At 35.3% G+C, this 22,617-nt stretch overlaps 1 protein-coding gene across 1 annotated transcript in view; it reads right to left on the reverse strand.

Annotated features, from left to right (window-relative positions):
• The window catches only part of PTPRQ (protein tyrosine phosphatase receptor type Q), a 100,032-nt gene that overhangs the window by 27,591 nt on the left and 49,824 nt on the right, over nucleotides 1-22,617 (reverse strand). The window contains exons 26-33 of the mRNA XM_053943543.1: nucleotides 20,667-20,999; nucleotides 14,313-14,434; nucleotides 10,444-10,630; nucleotides 7,968-8,212; nucleotides 7,301-7,367; nucleotides 6,570-6,728; nucleotides 5,121-5,343; nucleotides 4,611-4,684 (exon numbers count right to left, since the gene is read on the reverse strand). Coding sequence (XP_053799518.1) covers nucleotides 4,611-4,684; nucleotides 5,121-5,343; nucleotides 6,570-6,728; nucleotides 7,301-7,367; nucleotides 7,968-8,212; nucleotides 10,444-10,630; nucleotides 14,313-14,434; nucleotides 20,667-20,999 — 1,410 coding nt within the window. The remainder of the gene's footprint in view (nucleotides 1-4,610; nucleotides 4,685-5,120; nucleotides 5,344-6,569; nucleotides 6,729-7,300; nucleotides 7,368-7,967; nucleotides 8,213-10,443; nucleotides 10,631-14,312; nucleotides 14,435-20,666; nucleotides 21,000-22,617) is intronic.

Consider the following 22,617-nt stretch of genomic DNA (forward strand, 5'->3'; position numbering starts at 1 on the left):
CACACCCTTCCTGTAACCCTGTACATAAAACAAAATTCACCCTCTTTTTCTCTTAGGCAATAGTGAAAATAAGAAAAGCAAGGGAATTTTACTGCTGATATTGTTTTCTTTTTTTGACATTCACCTCCACTTGCTGGCCCACTGTAGAAAAACTTAGCTCCTGTTTAGTCTCAAGGAGAAGGAGAAAATGTACTGCTTCCTGCCATATGAAATTATTTCCCAGACAAGGAACAACATCCTCCCTACTGGAAACACTGGGGAACACCATAGTATTGGCTTTGTGATTTTTTGGATTTGAGAGTATATTGCAAATGATCTGGATTGATGTACACAAGAAAACGTGAGTAAAATTCAAAATGATCCTGATTTATCTGAAGTCACCTTAAAACAGAACTTTTGTAAGAACAAGTGCATGGTTCTACATATAGGCAGGAATAATCAGCTACAATAATACAGCATAGGAAACAGTAGGCTAGGTAGAAATTTATCAGAAGAAAGTGTGAGATTGTAAACTGACACCAAAACGAATAGGCAATATCATGCCTATGTATGAAGTGACAGACAACAGAATTCAGTATAGTTTGAAAAACACCTGAAGCAATCCTTCCACTGCATTAGTAAAATTTTAGATTCAACACTGGACATTACATGGTAAGAAAATATTTAATCTTAGGTAAAGATAATGGAATGGAAAAGCAAGTACATACACAAATGTTTCAATGAGAAAATGAATGAAAAAGTTCCTGCCACTCACTTTTCACTGTGATAGGGCAAAAGTATTAGCAATGTGGAAGAACAGAAGAATATCCAAGGGAACCTCTTACAAAAGTTCTACCTATTTTGCACTGAACATTGAAGTCTATGTTAAAATATACAATTAACATTAATCAAAAAATGCAGATGTTATTAAACAAAACAGTGCTGGTATAATGCCAACCAAGAATTAAAAAACCCCACATTTTCTCATGCTTCTTTGCAACAGGGGAGGACTAAACATATCTCTGTAGACATATCTGTAGAGATAATCATGGGCATGGAAAAGGAGACAAAATAGTGAATATCATGACATGTAATTCCGAAGTGCTGCATTCAATGCATGATGATAAAAATTGCAATAATAAAATCCCATAAGGTTGGTTTTGATGCAAAAGATAGTGTCAGGAAATCCCATTTTGATTATTTCCTGTCTCATCAGCTTTATATTTAACATGGAAAAGGTACACTTACACAGGACTACCAGTTGCCCCACAGTGATCTACAGAACCATTGGAGTTTACAAAAAGGTTATAAGCTGCCTTAATGTATTATAAGTTTAAACAGTATTTATCACTGTACCTTGATTATCTCATGCAAAAATGCTGAGCTTTCATTGTAGCATGGACAATAACTTTGCAATGAGAGTCATGCACTGTGAGGAAGAAATTCCACCTCTCCAGGTCAAGAGGAAGGTTGTGGTACACCAATATGATTGGGTGGGACCTATTAAAATGTATCCTTTATTATAATTAAAAAAACATTATTCCAGCTGTATATTCCCATGACTTCTGCTTCAGTGTTCCTCCCTAACAAAATTCCTATTATCTACAAGAGCATCTGACATGTCTCACAAAACGATTTCTCAAGATTTTCCATATTTTTTTCTGCTTCAGATATGTAATATTAAATTGCACCAAAAGGTTAACTTGCTGATTTTCCAGATCAAAGATCTTTTATATCAGTGGATTTAAAAACCAGAGGTTTTTTTTGAGCTGTTATGAATACCTCTGCCAGAATTCAAATTGAGGTTTCAGCTAATAAAATGAAAGTGTAATGTTGGAAGCCCACAGATTTCAGAGATTATTAATAAAGAAGCTAACTGATTTAAAATCAAATTGCAATTCAGATTTCAGGCAGCATAAATTTCTTCTGGGGAGTGGCTGATGTTATGAGTGCAATAGAAGTAATTAGGTTGCAAAGATTAATAAAAGCTGACTTTTTGGCATGTTTTCTGAGTTATATTTTTAGAGCAAGCTGGAAGTTCCTATAACCAAGCAAGTTTTCTAAGGAAACTCTTGGGCAAATTTCCTCATGCTATGTGTCTCAAGAGTGCTCTATCTTCAGGACCATTCAACTGCAGTACTTGCATCACTTGTGATATATCAACTTAGTGTTAATTTCCCAGCACTTTTAAGAAAGCTTGCAAAGAGCTTTTGATTATCTATTCCACATAAGATGGAATTACTCTGAAATTTAGAAGCTCTGAAATTTAGAAGCTAAGACCAGACAAAAGTATGCTGTAGTCCAGTCTTAGACTTCAAAAAGCAATGCTTGATGTTAAAGTTTAGCACAGAAGGCATTGGATGGGTATGAGTAGACATGGATATCTGAGGAATTTATCCCTGTTTTGGTATTTTCTCTATTACATTTTATTCAGTATACAAACAGATCTTGCTTATATATCTTGTACAAGGTAGAAAATGTCACAAGTTTTCAGTAACAATGCATAAGGCAATGAATTACTCTATCTGCCTGCCAATAAGTATTGCAGATTTTTTTGTTAAAAAGGGGAAAATTGCCCAGAAGATTGAATACAGTTGGACTCATTTCCAGTAAATTTGTTTTCCCTGATTGGACACACTATCTTTCCCTTACTGGGAAAAATACTTGCTTCATTTGCTTAAAACTTTTAAACTCAAAACATATAAAGAGAACTTTTATGCTGCACTTTCCAAAGCATTCTGGGCTGGAGAAATAGTGCCAGATCCTTTCAGAACATTCAGGTAATGAATTAGCATTTCAGGGTCTTCAGTATCAGATCATGTAACAAATTCCTAAAATGGATTAGATGAATAAGGGAGCTCATATCACAGAAGATGAATGCCAAATGAAAAATATGTTCCCACTAAAATTCTTCTGGGTACTCATCTAGTTGTCTTGATATCCATTTCCAGAAATTCAGGGCTAAGGCTTAGCTAAGTAAGTTTCTGACTTACAAATATATTAAAAGAACTTACAGATCTTATTGCAATCTGCTACAAGAGATGTCATTCCCAGTTTTGGAGGTATATCAACATGGCCAAGAAGGAATTGTGTTTGATTTCAGACCAAATAACTGCTGGCCTATTTGCTAGTGACTTTAGAACCAGATGGATTCTATTTGACAATATTAATTTATTAATTCATATGGAGCTTTGTCTGTATCTAAAGGATGAAGGGGCCAAAGGGTCATGCCTTCAAATGACCTGCCATTAAGCTCACTGGAATATAATCATAGAATCATTTAAGTTGGAAAAGACCTTTAAGATCATCAAGTCCTACTGCTAACCCAGCACTGCCAAGGCCACCACAAATCCTGTCCATAAGTGCCACATCTAGACATTTTTTAAATACCTCCAGGGATGGTGACTACTTTCCTGGGCAACCTGTTCAAATGCTTAATGCTATTTCTGTGAAGAAATTTTTCCTTATATCTGATCTAAACCTCCCCTGTCACCACATTTCCTCTTATCGTATTGATTGTTACCTAGGAGAAGAGACAGGCACCTATCTTGCCACAACCTTCTTTCAGGTAGAGAGTGATAAGATCTCTCCTGAGCTTCCCTTTCTCCAGCCTAAATGTCCCCAGCTCCCTCAGCTGTTCCTCACAGGACTTGTGCTCCAGACCCTTCATCAGTTCCATTGTCTTTCCCTGAACACACTCCAGCACCTCAATGTTTTTTGTACTGAGCTCAGAACTGGACACAGGACTCGAGGTGTGGCCTCACCAGTGCCAAGTACAGGGAGACAATCCTTGTCTCTGCTGGCCACAATATTCTTGATCCCGGCCAGGATGCCATTGGCCTTCTTCACCACCTGGGCACACCCTGGCTCATGTTCAGCTGCTGTTGACCAGCACCCCCAGGTCGTTTATTCCTTGGGGATCATTCCAGCCACCCTGTCCCCATCCTGCAGCACTGCACAGGTCCAAGCGCAGGACCCAGCACTTTGCCCTGCCAAACCTCATCCAGCTGGCCTTGGCCCATCAATCCAGCCTGTCCAGATCCCTGTGCAGAGCCTTCCCACCTTCCAGCAGATCAACACTCCTGCCAAACTTGGTGTTACCTGCAAACTGACTGAAGGTGCCCTAGATCCCCTCAGCCAGGTCATCAACAGGGACATTAAACAGGACTGTCCAAATAGTGAGCCCTGGGGAACTCCACTAGGAACCAGCCAGATGAACTCCATTTAACCACCATTCTTTGTGCTAAGCCACCCAGCCAATTTGTCATGCATCCAGTACTTGTTCCACATCCAACACAGAAAGAAACAGCACAAACAGAATAGCTACAATAGTTTGCCAAACAAGATGAACTATCCTGGCAACATTTTTATTGATATAATTGAATCTCTGCAAACAAACTTCATCAATACTGCCTCTTCATTTAACAGTCCAGGCTGATGTAGAATCCCTTGACTACTTCAAAAGGACATACAAGGCAATGGATATATTTCTTCAGCCATTCTAGTTAAGCTACATCCAATAAACATAGAGATTATTGACTTCCCAGAAACCACTGTATTAAAAAGAAACATGGAATTGTGTAGACTCTTTAGAAATAGAGAAACACTTTAGTAAATTACAGTCTTCTTACCCAATGTTTTGACAGGGTCAGAATAGTCAGAATCTGTAAACTGCCCTTTAATGTTAGTTGCTCTGAACTTAAATCTGTGAAAGAAAACCAGGAAAAGTAATGAAATAAAGTTTATATGCATTTTCTTAACTTACAAACTAAAAGAATATATTTAAGTTTAGTATAACATAATTTTAAATCATTATTCACCTGGAAAAGTGACATTATGACAGACATCAAGAACTCAGTGTCAAAATCTTAAATGTATAAAAAACCCCAATGTGAAATACTTATCTCAAATTTGGATTTATTTAATTTAAGAACTCAATAAGCATCTTCATTTGCTTGAAAATTTTGTAAAAAGATTGTCTCCGATATCTAGGCTCAGCCAAAAAAATTAAAATTAGATATGTATGATAATCAGTTCAGTCTCCTCCTTTTCTAATTTAACTATATGTTTTGAGTGTTTGCATAAATCTGTATTGCACTTAAATCTTTCTCTTGGACAAACATGGAGACAGATGTACTTACAGGTACTGCCTTCTTGGTTTCAGTGGGCCGTTACATATTTTGTCTTGACTGCCTGGTATCAGACATGTAGTATCAGCACCTATGACATATATCTCTTCTTTCCCATTCAGATCTTCTTTTCCTTCTATGCATGGTGGGTTTGGAAAGCCTTCATTTGTAAAATATGGCCTTGGTCTGTTGAAGTAGGCATCATACCACTTTGTAACATTCCCATCATGCTGAGCTATTGTCAAAAAAAAAAAAGTAAGATACGATTTACATTCTAACCAGACTGCAATTAAAGAAGTTATGTAGAAAATTATTTTTTAAGAGCTTAGCACACTATTGGTGCAATTCACACAAATGAGCCTATAACTGAATTTGCACTTAAACCCAAATTTCCTTACAATCCACACTATCCACGTTTTGTCAACTCTGAGTAAGCCAACTAAATCACATCTAGAAAATCTGAGGGGCAATTTCACGCAGCAGTTCCATCTGTAAAGTATACTACTTGCACAAGACACTCGACCTTGAAACTGAGCATGGCTAGCTAGCAAAGCCAGTAAAAACTCTTTTGTCTGAATACAGTAACAATTATTTCATAAATTAAATTACTAGATTTCCATACATGGACGGTACCCAGCAGCTCATGAGAAAAATTTTCACAGTGTTGCTTAGCATGGTATTTGTTTATCTTTCAGTTCAAGAGAATCTTCACTGCAATAGCTATGAAGTAAAGGTCATTAGGATTAGTGCAAAAATGGAAAATTCAGAAAAAGGTGAGACACTTAAGGTGCATTCACTTAATGTGCATACTTTACTTCTATACTTTGAAATCAAGTAAAATAAGGCTTTTAAATACCTGGAGTCTGTCCTTCTTAGGTAAAGTAAGCCTGACCATGAGATGTCCCATCATAAAACTCCCACTCACTTTGGTAAGCAATTACTCAAAAGGTTTCACAGCACTGTTCACACAAGTAAATGATCATCAGCCCGTACAAGGGAATAAACATTCTTACCCACAGTCTGCAGAGGGGATTTATATGACTCTCTGCCCCCGTAATGAAATGGAAATATCAACTGCACATGGCTGCATTATTTTACAGGCAACACTAATAGCAACAGAAGAATAACTTTGCCAAACCCCAAAAGTCTCATATTTATTTCTACTCACAAATGTCAAATGTTGGGGTGTTTTTCAAGGAAACAGAAAATAAAGAACTATAGTGATAAAATTAGGGACTGAATAATATTGTTGGCTTTAAACAGCATGGAAGACACTTCACAGGAAAGCATTCCCAGAATCCGGTACCCAGCCCACATTGTATGCCCTCAGTGTGGTTGCTACAGCAGAAGTGACTTTGTTGTCTGTCTTCTAAAATGAAATTACTGAAATCCAAGAAACAAATGAAAAAGACAAACAGCCTGAACCTGAAAACAGTTTTCAAGGGAATTTATTAACTCTACCTTCAGCTTCCGCAACAAGAACTTGTATCTTCTTGATAGGGCCATGATCATCACTGTAATAACATATTGGCATTCTGATTGTAATTGTTGTAGCTGTGACGAGTAATGCTCCATTGGTATCATAAACTGGTGCTGGTTTCTTTTTGGGCCTTGGCGGTTCTGTTTTTAAGTAAAGATATACCACAGAGTTCTGTTTTACAATATTTTCACTACAGGTACAGGCACACAGCTGAGTTAAGCAAAAAAAAATCTCCAGCATATTTTCAGGGACTATTTAATGTTCTACTTACTGTCTAAAGCCTCTAAAAACTATATTCTGATAAATGCCTACATATATAATTTTCAATTAAAAGAAAAAACAATAAAAAGAGTGAGTTTTAATTTTTCAGTTAATATCAATGACTTTGTTTATTTCGACAACTGTGATACTGCAAACTTAGCTATTCTATGTCATATTCTAAGCTGTTTGCTGATGGTGACTAAAATATTGAACTTGATATGATTATTTCAGTGAATCTGCATGTGCTTGACAGTATGATTCTGATACAAATAGCAAATGATCAGCAAAACTGAACACTACAATTCAAGGGGATCAATTATATATTACTGTTCCTACATTATGTGGCCCCTAAATAATAGCTCAAGGCACACAGCTGTGTAATCACAGGTGGAACAGCAATTTCTTCAGAATTTATAGAGATTTCAGATATAGTGTACTTTATGGGACATACCTTTGATATCCATGGTTATTTTCAATTGAATTTTTGGCCCTGCGCCAGCACCATTAATTGCATACACCTGAAAAAAACAAACATTTGTTTTAATGAGTATTGTAATAGCTTCATATCGGCCATTTCTGGATATAGCTGTAGCAACAATAAATGCCAAAACACTTCTTTTGTTATTCACACTAGGCTAGAACTTACTTTACATTGCTTTAAAATCCTAGGTGTGGTAAAATGTCATTGCTTATAATGTAGCTCTTAAAAGAGAAGTAAGCAAGTTCACTTAAAAAATGATCTTTCCTCCTTACATGTCCCAGTCTCTGACTATTTGAAAGTACTTCATGCACATAGTTCTAGTAAGCTCACCTTGCTTTCATGTCCAGTGAGCAATGCCAGTACTGGAATTAAGAGAGAATTTCAGTCTTGTGCTTGTGACTATGTGTCACAAATTGCTTTGCTACGTACATGAACTGGTCATCCAGACTAGTGATGCATCCTGCTCCCACTCTATCCTGTTCATTGCTCCACTTGTTCCTCAGACCTGCCTGCCTTTGCACCTCAGATAACATCCTTGGCATGAAAATCTCATATTCAGCCAAAATTTCAAACTAATCTCCCACTTTTATCAAAGAAAAGAAAATACTCCCTGCCCCCCAAATGTATCAGTTCTTACGCTGACATTATAGGTATGTCCTCCTTTTAGTCCTTCTATCATGGCAGTGACTGACTGATCTTTTTTTTCAATGACACTAAGGTTGTGGATCTGGATGGCAGCAGGGTCATCTTCATTGTAAACCACAGCTTGATATACTTGAATATTTCCGTTTGGTTCAGATGGTGGCACAAATGTTACTTGGAATTTTGTTACTTCATCTGGTATCTTCTGAAAAGTTATGTTGTTAGGTGGGTCTTCAGGCACTGAAATAAATATTTCAATGACCCACTTAATCAGTTTACTACTATTATTATTAGAGTAAAACATGAAAAACTAAAATTATATTTTTTGTATATCAGTGTTATTTAATTGATATTTTCTGCATTTTATTAAAAATTCTCAAATACTTATTGCATATGCAAATATTCATAAACACAATAAAAAGTCAAATATCTACTGAAATCCTTTTCTTAATGATGGCACTGAATGCTACAAACTTTTAAAATAATGGTTAGATAACACTCAGTAGTCGCTACTCAGAAATTTTTTTTCTGATTATCTATTTGAAAAGCCTAAAAGCATCATTATACCTTGAAACACATCTGGGGCAGACAAATCCTTGCACAAACTGACAAGCAAGAAGCAAGAGTCAGTGAGTATTCCTCTCTGAAAACAGCAGAGTATTCCTCTGTCAACAGCAAGTTCCCTCCCAACATATAAACAAGCCACTGTGCTCCTAAGAGTCTCTGCTTATCACAACTAAATCTTCAGGAAAATTTTTCCACTAACTGATGCCCAGACACAATCATGCATTTTTCCTGGAGGCAGTATCCTGCCAAATGCTGATTCCAGTAGCTCATTCTTAAGACAGCAAAGGTATAAATCATTTTCCCAATGTCCCTATCTGAAAGAAAAGGCTGTAACATTCTTTCTGAGCAGACAAGTATGTGGTGTGATCTCTAAATAGTGAAATCAAGCGACGGAAGGTAAACACATTCCTTCAGCCAAGGATTTAGATGCAGTTGTCCTATTTCCCAGGTTTTTTATACCAGCCAAAAAATACTCTCTGAGGCTTCTCTGGAGTAAGTCTGTGTCAACTGCTCTTAACTAAGCCATATGCTAAACTGTACAAACCAGATGAAATGAGATGGAAAAAAAACCTTGCGCCTCTCTAAAGTTATGGCACCTCCTAATGTATCACATATTTATATATGATACAGTAAAAGGGCTACCAGAAAGGGTACCACAGGATGCTATCTGTCTCAGAATAGACCCAGTTGCCACATAGCCACATCTTTTTCCACAGCAAAACAGCATATCTTCCAGGGATAGAAATAGGTCATGAAATCCTTAGAATTTATCTTATTTAAAACATAGAAATGCACACATATATGTGTGTGTGTGTGTGTGTGTGTGTGTGTGTGTGTACATACCATATCATATCAATAGGGACCTAGGATTTTCATACACCAAAGGAAAAATAAATGATAAATAAAGTCACTACGTTGTATATTTAAATCTGACATTAACTTGAGTATATAACTAAAAAGTTGTTCTGCAGCAGATCCACTATAGATAACGTTATTATGCTTTATTCACAGGTGATAATTAGTTTGAATGAAAGAGAACTTTAATACTTCTTAAGAAAATATTTTTAGTGTTTTGCTTGTTTGTTTGTTTGTTTAAACAACAGAAAACAACTCAAAACCAGCAAAGAGAGTAGACAGAGCATAACCATGATGTATGTACCTAAAGTTAGGACTAAATCTTCCCCATGTACATATTTATATTTTTGTACTATTTATAGTTTCTAAGCAAATGCAAATCCTGTCTACTTTTCTTTAACATCTCATCTCTCTTTTATTTCTCTGACTAACTTAACAACATCATCTACTTTTGTCACCTTAATATCTAGCTCATTCTCCAGATTGTTTAGAATCTGTGGAACAGCTAATTCAAGCAGAGTTTCCTATGGGTGTTCACTAGCAACTTCCTTCTACAGAGAATACACAGATAATGTCCTCAAGTCTGCACAGATACCACTTATAAATGGTAGGATTCACTTTGCTTAATTTTTTATGTTTAAATTTTGCACCAAAACCAAGGATGTTGTATGAAGTTTTCAGCTGTCTCTTAACAGGTACCTCCACAAAGGAGTCATCCCTGCCTAAGACAGGTATCTCATATATATGTGCTAATGTATAGAAATAATCTCTCTCTTCATTGGCCGTAGAAGTAATCTAGTTGGCCATGTTCCACATATCCAAATTTTACATGGAGCAAGGTAGGATCCCAGCGTAACTAAAGGTAAATCTTAGTATTTATAATCATCCCTTTTTTGTTGTGTGACACCTTTTTAAATATTAAAGAAAAAAATATTGTGAGGACAAATCTGTATCAAAAGCCCACCTTGTGTTCAAAGTCCTCATGTATTTGTCAAATTAAAGAAAAACTGTGAATTTTGATCTGTACAAAGTAGAAAAAAATTACAAACCTGCCTCAAAAGTGGAGACAATTACAGGGGAACTAGCCTTGCCTTCTAGGAGTGCAGCATTAACATCCCCCGTAAAGGCAATGATTACTACAGAATACCTCGTAAATGCTTTCAAATCAGGAATTTCTAAGACTTTATCTTCCTCATTTCTCTTCAAAAACTGAGCTTTATAGTTGTCATTATCCACCTGTAAAAAAACCAGTAAAATAAAAGTTGTTACGAGGCTTGAAACAGCAAAACCAGGAAATTTTTATTTGAACATCTTATTTAAGTTTTATTCTTCCACTAGTTATATAGAAGGGTTCACAAGAAGTCTCTGGATACCAAGTGTACAAAGCTGTGCTGGGGGATACACTCCCATCTAACCCACATGTTGCCTTTCTGGCACTTCATGTAGTTTGTGGTTAAGGGAATGGGCTCTTTGGTTGGTGCTGTCTCACACCAAGCAAACATGAACCAATTTGGAGACACTGGGCCTGGGCAATTATAGTGACCTGAAACAGGCATCAAACTAGGGAAAGATCCAGGAGATGAGCAGCTATATAGCAGAAATTGTTTGGAATACAATTAAAAGGTTGGGCAGCAATTTATAATGTTGATACAACAGCAGAAAGTGCAATTCTTCTTTGGATGTATTAATAGAAGCTCCTTTTTTTGAGAGAGCTGGGAAGGATTAATTCTCCCACTAGAAAACCTGGAAAGCCCTAAGGTTCAATCTAAAAATGGGAGGATTACAGGAGACCTAGTAATAACGTTAAAATACAAAAAAAGGATGTTAATAAATTGAAGATAACCCACTGTTTACAGTGTTCACAATACACATAGAATATTTATATAGACATATTTATAGACACATAGAATATTTATATAAACATAGAAATTTTACTTACGCAAAAGCCAACTAGAATTAAAAATTACACGATCTGCATTGATATACCTAAAACCTTGGCTATTAATTTAGTTACAAGCTAAAATAATATACTAAGGGCTGCTGAGCAATTTTCAGCACTGGATATTATATGAAAAAGATAATGAATAATTTTATAGGAATACTTTAGGTACATTCGTTTCTGTGTTAGAGCAGGCTACAGATTGGATTACCTTGTGGATACCTCTCATCTTTACATCTCAAATAACCTGTAGATCTGTAGAAAAATCTCCAGTGTTGGACTTTATATCCAATTAATCACTTCTAATGGTAGTTTCAAAAACAAGAAAAAGGAAAAAATGGGTGCTTTTCTAGTGTTTCATCAAGTATAATTTACAAAATTGTATTTATGTATATTCCCACTGCTTCAGTTAATAATGTTTTTATTATTCTTTCTTCAGTGTGTAATTTGAAAAGAGAATTAGGTAGCTGTACAGTAGTTTTCCCACTGAACAAAATCTGTATTAAATGCAGCTGATAAAACATTAGAATAGCTCAAGCATACCATTTATTTGACAGATTGGCATTTATCCCCCCTGAGAATTAACCTGAACTAAACTTTCTGATGAATTACACAGACATTCATTTCCTGAGATGGCCATCAAGAGCTGAAACATTTTCTTCTTTCAGACTATCAAAAGTCTGGCATATAAATATTTATCCAACAGTTAAAGTACAATCACAGCACTACATCATTAAATGTATTTCTATTTTCCATGATGTTTAATGGTTAAATTCCATTTTCCTTATCAATTCCCAGGAATATTTTATTCAGAAGTACTTATTCAGAATTATAGTATGGCAAACTAAAACATTACTTGTAGGAAAAATAATGGAGTAGTTTTTAGCTTCTCTGATCCTTAAAGCTGCAAGGCACATTCTAGTAATTTAAGCAGAATCCTAATACATTCAGTTATGAATACTAATTATTAACTTTTAGTATATAAGAGAGGAGAAACCTGAATTATTCTGTTCTATGATGCTATTTTTTTAAATATTTAAAGATACTCAGTTGAGAATAAAAATGAGTAAAATTATACATACTGGAAGTTTGTGGAATTTGGAGTCTTCATAAAACTTTCCCACTGGGACAATAAAATCTATACTAAAAATTTCACTGAAAAAGATTAGGACAGCTTTACTGGTCTAAAAGAAGGAATAGGTTTGTCTACTAAAATTCTCCAGTACTGGCACCTGTAGTTACTGGTCATTAGACAGACAACATCTAATTACAGGGAATCCATAAACATAAAGCTGGTTATCTGAAACATACGTGGAAGAAAACCCCAAAAAATCTCTTTGTAAAAACAAAACTGGTCCTCCAAACTGAAGATTTAAAACGGTTTTTTTAAGTTCCTTTCAAATACTGGCAAGTTCACCCAGAGCATTCCATAGATCATCTTCCTTCGCGAGTTTTATTATAACTTATATTGATAAAGTATTTATAATATTTTTAGAGTGTAGATTGAGATTATATAATTTATAATTTTGGAATTATCAGACAGAGAATTGTTTCAATGCAAATTGATAAAATAATAAACCCCAAAAAAATCAAGCCTTGAAAACTGAATTTTTAAGTTTTATAAAAACCATGAAATGTTTTCCTGCTGATGCACTAAAATTCTGCTTAGTCAAAAATGACAGGAATTTTTCACAAGGAAGAAGTCTTCTCTAAGTTTATTAGAGTGGAAATAAAACTCGCTATGTAGTTTTTAGTGACCTACCCATTGGGCCAAGCAATCACCCCTGTAAGTCCTGCCCTTGTACATCCTTCATCCTGCCATGAAGCTGCAGTAAGCATGTTCAGAACTGAGCTGATTTCTCTCTGCATGTTGTACTATGAACTTAGAGGAAGAGAAAATTACAGGACTACACATTACTCTCTCTTGTAACTTTTCTGAGTAGCTTAAAAATATTTGGTATTTTTTTAATTATCTCCTTAGACATTTTGATTGCAGAAATATCTCAGCATTAATATATTAGCAGATCTGTAATTCTTATGTAATCTTACAGAATTACAGAATCTGTAATTCTTATGACAGATTCATAAAAATTAAATATACACACATAGTCTTACTCACGGAAAACTTAACTTTCTGTTTAAGGGCCTTAAAGTGGAATTTAATTTTTTTCCTACTATTTAACACAATGATTCAAAATTTTTGAAACTGTAAACAGCAACTTTTCCTAGGTAGCGCCTAGTAAATTACTTCCTATTTTCTCTTACAGCCCTGTTTGCATAATTCCTGGCAGAACATGGAAGCTATATCCTACTTCTCATGTTCTTGAACTTAGAAAGATGCCTATCTTGCCACATGGCAGGAAATGGGGTTTATTAATGGTGGTTTTAAGGAGTTTGTAAGTGCAGTAGAGAATGAAAAGAGAAAAGCCACTAGAGTTTTTCTCTTATGTCAGCTTTTTTTAGTTATAAAGATCAAGGAGAAAGAAGTGTTATTACTGTGCTACCGAAATACAGCTAATCTGATGGACAGAGCACCAAGTGCAAAGTGGGAAATCTAGGTTGACTTTAAAGTTTGTCCTCTGGTGCTGTGTAAATTTGTACAAGTCATTTCCTTTTGCTAGGCTCTCCACTTTGGTTTGTAAAATCACTGCAATGAACCTTTTCTCCTTTTGAAGGAGAAAAAGCCATTATGGTTAAGAAGAGGTCCACTTCCACAAAGCTCAACTACTGTTTTCCTGTGTACATTTATAGATACACTTTTTTCCTCCAAGACCTCTTACTAGCATGATTTTTAATATGAAACAATTAATTTATCTCCTATGAATAAATGTACAACTAATTCTTATGTGGAATTTCTGTGGAAATAGACACAATTATATGGTTTTCAAACCACTTATGTCTGTCCTGCAATTTCTATTGCTATGGTATTGATATCCCCAAACATCTGTATAACCACTGAGTAAAACAGGGTTGCCTTACTGAGGTAACATCTATGAGGTAGCTTGTTGGTCCCGTAATGATGGCAGGTTCACTCCAACTGACATTAATACTGTGAGAAGATGTAGCTAAAACAGTAACATTTTCTGGAGGACCATCTGGAGCTGTAGAAAAAAAATGTGTATGTGAATCATGGCCAACAAGGTGCACAAGAAATAACCCAGTATAATTTTAATGGCCAGCAGAGATTTGAAAATAAAATTTTGTCATACAATTAAGATTATACACTGCTTAAATAACTACAATTTTTCTCTTTTTTTCATATGTAAGTCACACCATGTGGTTTAGAAATACATTTTTTATTGTAACCACTACAATTTTTCTAGAGTACAGACTGCCTATGACTTCATCTTAAATTGAGATTATAGGGTTATTTAATTACAAGTTCTTTATAAGTATTTCACATGACACAAGCATAATATATGCAAATATTTATACAATTAGACAAGTATAATATATTTGTTTATGTCAAATGAATCATTCAAAGAACAAGAAATTGTGAAAAGACATCAAATTCTGCATGCTAGAAAAAATTTCCAGCATTATCAGAAAGTAAAAGTAGAATAGTTTTCTACATTTCCTTTAGATTTATTCTTAGCATGTTGAGAAAATACAGAAAACCCAAACAAAAAAAGTGGTAAGAATTGCAAGAGAGCAAGAATGTTCACATTAAGAAATGTAGATTTCCCAAAAATTTCCATTTGTTGAGGTGATACGTGAATTAACCTAATTATTTCTTATTAATTAATAGAAAATGAATGAAATCATAATAACAACTCAGCAATTCTCAATAAATTGTATTATTTTTTTCATAATAACCATTTAAATTTCAGGAAAATAAAATTTGGAATAGAATGACAACAGATTTGTAGATAATCACAGAACTTGACTTCATGGTGCCTTCTTTTCAATCTACCACAAAAATATCCATACCAGTCAACAGTACATTATAAAAAATTACTAAAGCGATCATACCTATGCTAATCAGAAGATGCAGTCTCTTTTCTCAGACAAGATTAACACATGAATATGTAGTTTGCCACTATTAATCATTAGGTAAGCGGGCTAAATGAGGAAAAATGGAGGGTATACAAGGCAACTTAGTTCTTCAGGAAGAACACAGGGTAGGAAAAGGAAAAGAACAGGGAAAGACGTATGTAACTGTTGGAGTTATGTGTGAAAGATTAATGAGGAAAATAATAAAATTTTGCACAATGGAGGTGAAAATTTGGCACCATCATTGCAGAATAAAACAGAAATATTTGGGATTAGGTAAGGTGCTAAAATGAGTTTAGGATGTTGGATACAGGAATTAGATTCCTGTGCTGGGATTAGCAGGAATATACAAGACTTTATAGGCAGGATCAAATTCAACCATTGGAGCAGTCCCCAAAAATACTGAAGAGCATGGAACAACTGAATGGAGAAGGTAATTGAATGAACAGTGAGTCCTCATGAGGGGTCTTAAAAGAGGAGAGTGCTTAGAGAAGGCTGGCTGTCAAATGGGGAGCTACAACAGATAAAACAAAATACAAAGGCAAGAATTGTCCCTGAAAATTAGAATAAGCACGAATTTTATTTTTCAGGTAATGCATGTCAGTCTCTGTTACCAAACAGTCTTTCAGTGTAAGCAATTATTCCAGTAACTATGGCAATGATATTTATCAGCTTTATTGTAAAAGGAAATTTCTGAAAAACAGTATAAAATTATATATATATATATATATATATATATATATAGATAGATAGATAGGTAGCTTCTTGGGCCTTAGTTTTCAAAGCAACCAAGTTTCCAAAGACAATTTTCCATTGTTTTTTATAGAATTAATGGACTCTGCAGGTATGCGTTAGATGGTGTGAAATAATTTTAAAGCATAATCTCATCTAAAAATTATACTGTCTGCAGTTACTTACATGGTAAATTTCCAGATGCAGTTTATACTTGATGTATTTGTAGATATTTGCAAGAAAATTCTGATTCAGTATGCTATATTTAAGTTACTTATTTAAAGTACATCTAAATATTAATGTGTGGTTTATTTTCATTATGCAAAGTAAAATATCAAACATTAACCAAATCATACTGAAATATAGGAATATTTTCTGAAATTACATGTATAACTGGGGAGAAAACCACAAAATGAAAGCTATCTGACATGTCTTGTGTCTTACAAAAGACATCTTTTTTAAAACTATGTTTGATTCAGTGGATAACTGCTGCATTCTGATTTAGGTCTGTTTGTGAAATGAATCTGGTCAATATGAAGTCATGATATCACTACCCCCTTTCTCTTATAAATCACAGTAATTTACTCTGGAGAAATGACCTAGTCTTATTCTCTCATTCCCCCATAATCCAATCACTTCCTCTCATAAGCATTTTTCTCCTGGTTTTCACAATAATGCATTTTCTGTAACTAATAACCATCATTTCCTGATTATCATGCTTCTATCCTTGCACAGGAATGTGGGTCTTATGGAGGTCAGGGTCATCTTTCCCATCCATCTGTGTCCTGATGCTAAGGCAGCAGTTAAGTGCGTTAGTTTGAAGATAAGTCTGGATAGTCCATCATTTAGCATAATCTTCAAAAATAAGACTGAATACTCAAGTTTTCTAACAGAAACTCATGCTTGCCAGTTTGGTTAAGATCAGATCCTTTTTTCCCTTTCCCAGTAAAAATAAAGTGTGTGCTTCAGTTATTTTATTTCTAATCACCTAGGTTATTTTTATGTAATTTTAAACAGTTATATCTTATATTAGCCCATAATTATTTTCAAATGTTTACTTTTGAGGAAATGTAACAAACAAACAAAAAAACAAGTTCTTCCAGGCAAAGCTTTCCAGAAGAAGCAACACATAACAAGATGTGAAATCTCATTACTTTTCATCACACAGAAACATTTCTTTAATAGTACCAAGCAACTGGGTATCAGCAGGGATTGGGAAAGAAGGCACTGAAAAGAGAAGCATAACCCTCTGCCCCATGCTTCTATGCCCTGGCCTTCATGGGCCATTCGAACATCTGAGATTTTCCTTTGTACCTCAGTGTATCCTAGCACTGGGGAACTTGGCAGTTTACCAAAAAGCATTGCATTATGTAACTGTATGAGATCCAAAATGAGGTCAGTGATCTCACTGTTAGTCCTTTTCCATCTAACACTGACCCTCCACAACTATTTTTCTCTCAGAAAACCTAAGTTCAGCCAATCTTATTCTCATCATAAATGTAATAGTGAAACTTCGGGTAAGTGTAGGTGTGAGGGAACAAAGTTTCCATAGCTATGGAAAACATTGCTTGCCCTTTCCCTTACTGTGACACAACACTGTGATCTTCTGCGCTGGTAACTATACAAATCTAAGTAACAATGGAAATATTTAACCTTGTGAATAGATTTGGCTCTTGGGCAATCAGTTAAGTAATAATCACACTACTCTATGAGACAGTAAGACAATTCCTGTGAGGATAATCTGCAAGACAGAAGGCTGAACAGTTTATCTGTGTGATATGAGAACGGGGCTGTACTAACAACCTATAATACTTTCACAGAGTAACTCTAGAACCACTCTCAGTACAGAACACTGCCATTATTTTTTGTTTGAAACTTGCGAATGAGTTAAAGAATCTTGAAAATAATTCCTATAGCCTTACATTTGTCTTCATAATGAACAACTGAAATAAACAGCTAAGATCCTCACCTTAATCACTGGATAGTCAGAATTACTAGGAATTTCTGCTTTAGCACAACAATCAAATCCTCAGAACATGTAAAAAATATTTAGGATTTCATTTATGTAAATTTTCTGCTCTTGAGGTTTTTTTCTCTGTATATTCTGGGAAATTAGTCTAACAGTTTTCACCTTATATGCTCCACCTGAATATGATAATAAATAACCTCCTGAATATAATACTTAAATATTTTCTTTAGGCTTCAGAGAAACACAAATTTCTGAGAGCCCAATGAATTATGAAGAAAAAATCCTTTAACTATTATTTCACAACAAGGTAACTTTACCTTTGGTAGAAACAATGTCCTACAGAGGCACTTCTTGAAAATCAAGTGAAACAGTGCCTATCTTCTGCCTTCAAATGTGCAAACACAACTTTCATTGATTTTATGGGCTAAGTACTCAGGGTATTTTACATAGCAGCTAAGCACTCTTAAGCCCTAACAGACCATGTATATTGGCTATGTATCAGCAGGCTAATCCAGAGGATGCTTGGCCCTGTTCATGAGGGAAAGGAGAGGGAGATCAACACCTGTTTTCTGCAAACACTTTACATTGCTGCCCAGACTGTCGAATCTGCTTGGTACATTCTGAATTTCTCTTTCCTGATAGAGGCCATAACCTTTGCAAAAGAAAGAGCAGAACTGAGGGGATTTTAAACAGTAATTCTAAAAACTAGGCTTCAGAAAGTATGAGGTACCTAGAAACCTACCCTTGCTTGAGATCAGCGACTGCTCATGGAGGCTCCCAGTACTGCTGAAGCAGGAGCTGCCAGCTATCTACCCAGATGTGTCGTATCACCTTTGTCTTTTTTTTCCTCCTCAGCTGATTGCCATTACCCCAGGAAAAAGACCAGTGCCCAGACATGACATTTGGACTAATGCCCATGCTTCCTTGACTCCACAGCAGTGTCTTTTATAGGCAGCTTATCTCCTGATGTGTCACCAATTTAATTCACAGGAAATTCATTGCTGCCTACTTCCATCACCACAGATACAGGTCAGCAGCGCCAGACACTTGGGCTGGAAGAACTGTTGGAACTTTTATACCTTCGACCCCACCACTTTTAAACTATCTAATAGAACACACAGAGGACCTACTGCTGAGAAGGACACTGAATTGGCAGGGAAAGGGCTCATGCAGTCTATTAAGATGTTTATACTTTTAACTACCATCTTCTCAATGGGTCTGGATTAAAAACTAGCTCTCTTAAACCAAATCATCACTGTCTGAAGAGGAAATCATAAAAAGTATCCTAACTTTATGCAATTATATGTATTTTCATTATCTGTTTCTCCTTCCAGTTTAAATCCCTAACTTTTTTGAACTCAGCAACAATTTTTTCAAAAGTATTTGCATACACCAGCAGCTGAGTTCTATCAATTTAATAGTAAGAAATCTCCCCAGAGCTGCTGGCTCAAGAGTTGCCCAAGTTGTGCAGAACTTCTGTTATGTATTTTCTGCTCCATCTGAGTTTGTTGTTTTTTCTTCTTCTCTTTAATTTAAAATGTTGCATTGATTTACAGGCAGAGGTTCCCCATGAGTCACTGGACAAAGAAAGTAAGTGCACATGAAAATGACTCTGCTGCTGAGTTAGGAACTTCTCTATTCAAAGGACTACTTCTAAGTTTTATAAAAAATCAGGCTGTTATGATGTTTACTATTACAGTGCCCAAAGCCTCCTGTGTTCACATCACATGATTATTAAACCATGAGTGGGACAAGGTAAATATCTGGACCACCGAGTAGTCCTTGGTACACAGCTGTTTAAGTACCTGATGGCTTTATTATTACTATTATTTTGAAAGGGAAAATGACTGAAAGAGCTATGATTAAGTCAGGCAATCTGTGGTGATTCTCAGTTGTTCTACAGAGGCCAGATCTCCTCTGTCCTAGGATGGCTGCAAACTGGTAGGGAAGGTCACATATTCCCATGACAACTGCCTAAATGATTTATGTTTCATGTCCTCTTCTCTCAAATATTTGGTGCTGACTTATTTATGACAACTACTGCTTCTCTTGTAAATTTAAATCCTCAGCTGAGGCATGAGAGTTCTAATATGTGTCATGGCAATCCTTTACATGTTACATGCCTACTCTGATTAGTAAACTCTGAAGATAGATATGGTTTTGGAAAGAAATCTTAATTGCTCTGAAACTACTGCTTAAATTCCATTGCCAAAAACACACGACAAAATTTCAGGAAAATTTTAAAACTTAATGAACAGATTTTGAGTCAAAGAATTGAAAAAATACCTTTTTCTTTGGAACACCTCACAGGTGAAATTGTATTAAAAAATGGCATATCAACTCACACTAGCAAAAATTCAGACTTACCAAGTCTACACATGTAGTACAGCTGAGAATTGAAATTCTGTTGGGTAAGCAGTAAATATAAAAGAGTACACAAAATACATTCACATATCAATAGCTACCACACGATTTATATATATATAAATAGCTCATAGGATAAGAGTTGCTATAAATCCTTTTTGACTTCACCAGTATTGTAGGTCTATAAAGAAATAACTTCTAACAAGATTTCTTGTTATTTAGATGAACATCACATTGCTATAGCATTATGAGACACGGCAGACATCCTTACTTACAGCCAGGAAGGGTTTGAGTTGAAATCCAAGGTGAAGAACTGCCATAACCAACACTCGTACTGGCAGCAACACCAAATCTGTACCATCGGTATTTTTTCAGTCCATACACTGTGTCTTCTATCCAGTCATCCATGACATTTTCATATAAATACTGATGTATCTCATATTCAATACATTCCATAGCTTCCCAGTCACTGCAATGGATGGATTGTAGCTGTGTGGTAATCTTGTAGTTTTGAAAGTAGCCAAGGATAGATTTTGGTGATCTCCAATGCAAGGTCACACTTGTTGATTGCACATTGGAAAAAACAATATCCCTGGGAGCACTAGGAACTACAGATTAAAACACTTGTAAGATACCTTAATTTGAACGAAAAGTGATTGCACTATATGTCTTTTATCCACTGTTGAAAACATATTTTAATAAGCATATCTAAAGACCAAGATTCAACTTCTTATGTTTAATAAGCAATATTTCCAATGGCATAAATAATATTGTACATATTTAGGTGGTTTACATTTACTATAGCTTTTGAAATAGAGAAAAATTCTTTCAGGCATGGGATGTAGGACCAGCTTTGAAAGGTGTGACATTTCTACTGCTACTTTTGGGGCTATATCTCAACTAATTGAGGGAATATTACACGAAGTTATTTTTCTATGCTACCCATAGCATCTTTTACTGTGGTTCTAACTGGGATTCTTCACCTCTCATTTAGCAATACTCATGTGTCTCCCTCTCTCTTGATAATATATGAAATCCTCACACAACCCATCAAGGTAAGTTTCATAAGTCTCCTGTTTCACCTTCTGAATGAAAAGTATCGATACATGCAATATGTTTGTCTGGCATTATAGAAGTGCTTTAGAAGAACATTAAGAGAAAGAGCTGAATAAGAGATAAAAAATAAACTTCCCACAAACTTTGATTCCATTTATTTATATGCAGGTTATATTCACATCCATGAGACAGAAGCAGTGCATATATGTACATACATATACATGTACACACATTTACCCTGTCTATATTGAGTCAGCAGTGTACTCCCAGATTTCACAGACTAGTTGCAACATATGGTTTTGTGCTATATCACATAGACATAGAGAAAGCTAATATTATCTCTAAGACTCTGTAAGATAATACTAATACTCCCTATGGCAAAAAACTGTGCAGAAAAATCAGCTCAGAAATCATTGTGTGCACATAGCTTTAAAGAGTGCTTTAGAGTCTTTGGGGTAAGAGGTATCACTGGTAAAAGAAAAACACATGATACATCCTCAAACTGAAACTGAAGAAGTCCCAGGGCTTACATAAAGAGGAAAAGGATCCCAGACCAACATTACTGGGGAAGAAAGAGAAAACACTCCTTTTCATTTTCTTTCAGCCTCATGGGAATGTCTGATCTTTGCTTTTGTCTGCAACCTTTTTTTTATTAAAATCATCACAATATAATAAGCTAAAACTTCTCCACTAAATACGGATGTTTAACAAGAAATATAAATTCTGAATCAGACAAAGCTGTGTTGATGAAAAGGTTGAGAAATTAAAATCCCTTCAAATGTACCCAAAGCAGGTGGAGTCTGTAGGAGAGGGAGTAGGCAGAGAACCACGGACCTTCCTATTCTTCCACTGAGCTCTCATACACAAGTACACAACACCACAACATGCAACAGCCCCATAGGCTCCTATCTTGCTACACATTAACCAGACACAGAATAAGAACAAACTATATTAAAAAAAAAAATCTTTGCTAAAGACAACTTCCATCATTATACTCCATGATATCAAAATTAAAGTTGTTTTTCTCTGTTGTTATTAGCATGAAGATAAGTACAGAGAGTAGTAAAAAGCATCAAAACATGCAGTACCATTCTTGCTTGCTCAGATTTGGAGATCTAATACTTTGTTTGCCCACTTTCAAAAAAATAAATAACTGCAATATTGTCATAA

The sequence above is a fragment of the Vidua chalybeata genome, chromosome 5 (assembly GCF_026979565.1).
Source record: "Vidua chalybeata isolate OUT-0048 chromosome 5, bVidCha1 merged haplotype, whole genome shotgun sequence".
Classification (NCBI taxonomy): domain Eukaryota; kingdom Metazoa; phylum Chordata; class Aves; order Passeriformes; family Viduidae; genus Vidua; species Vidua chalybeata.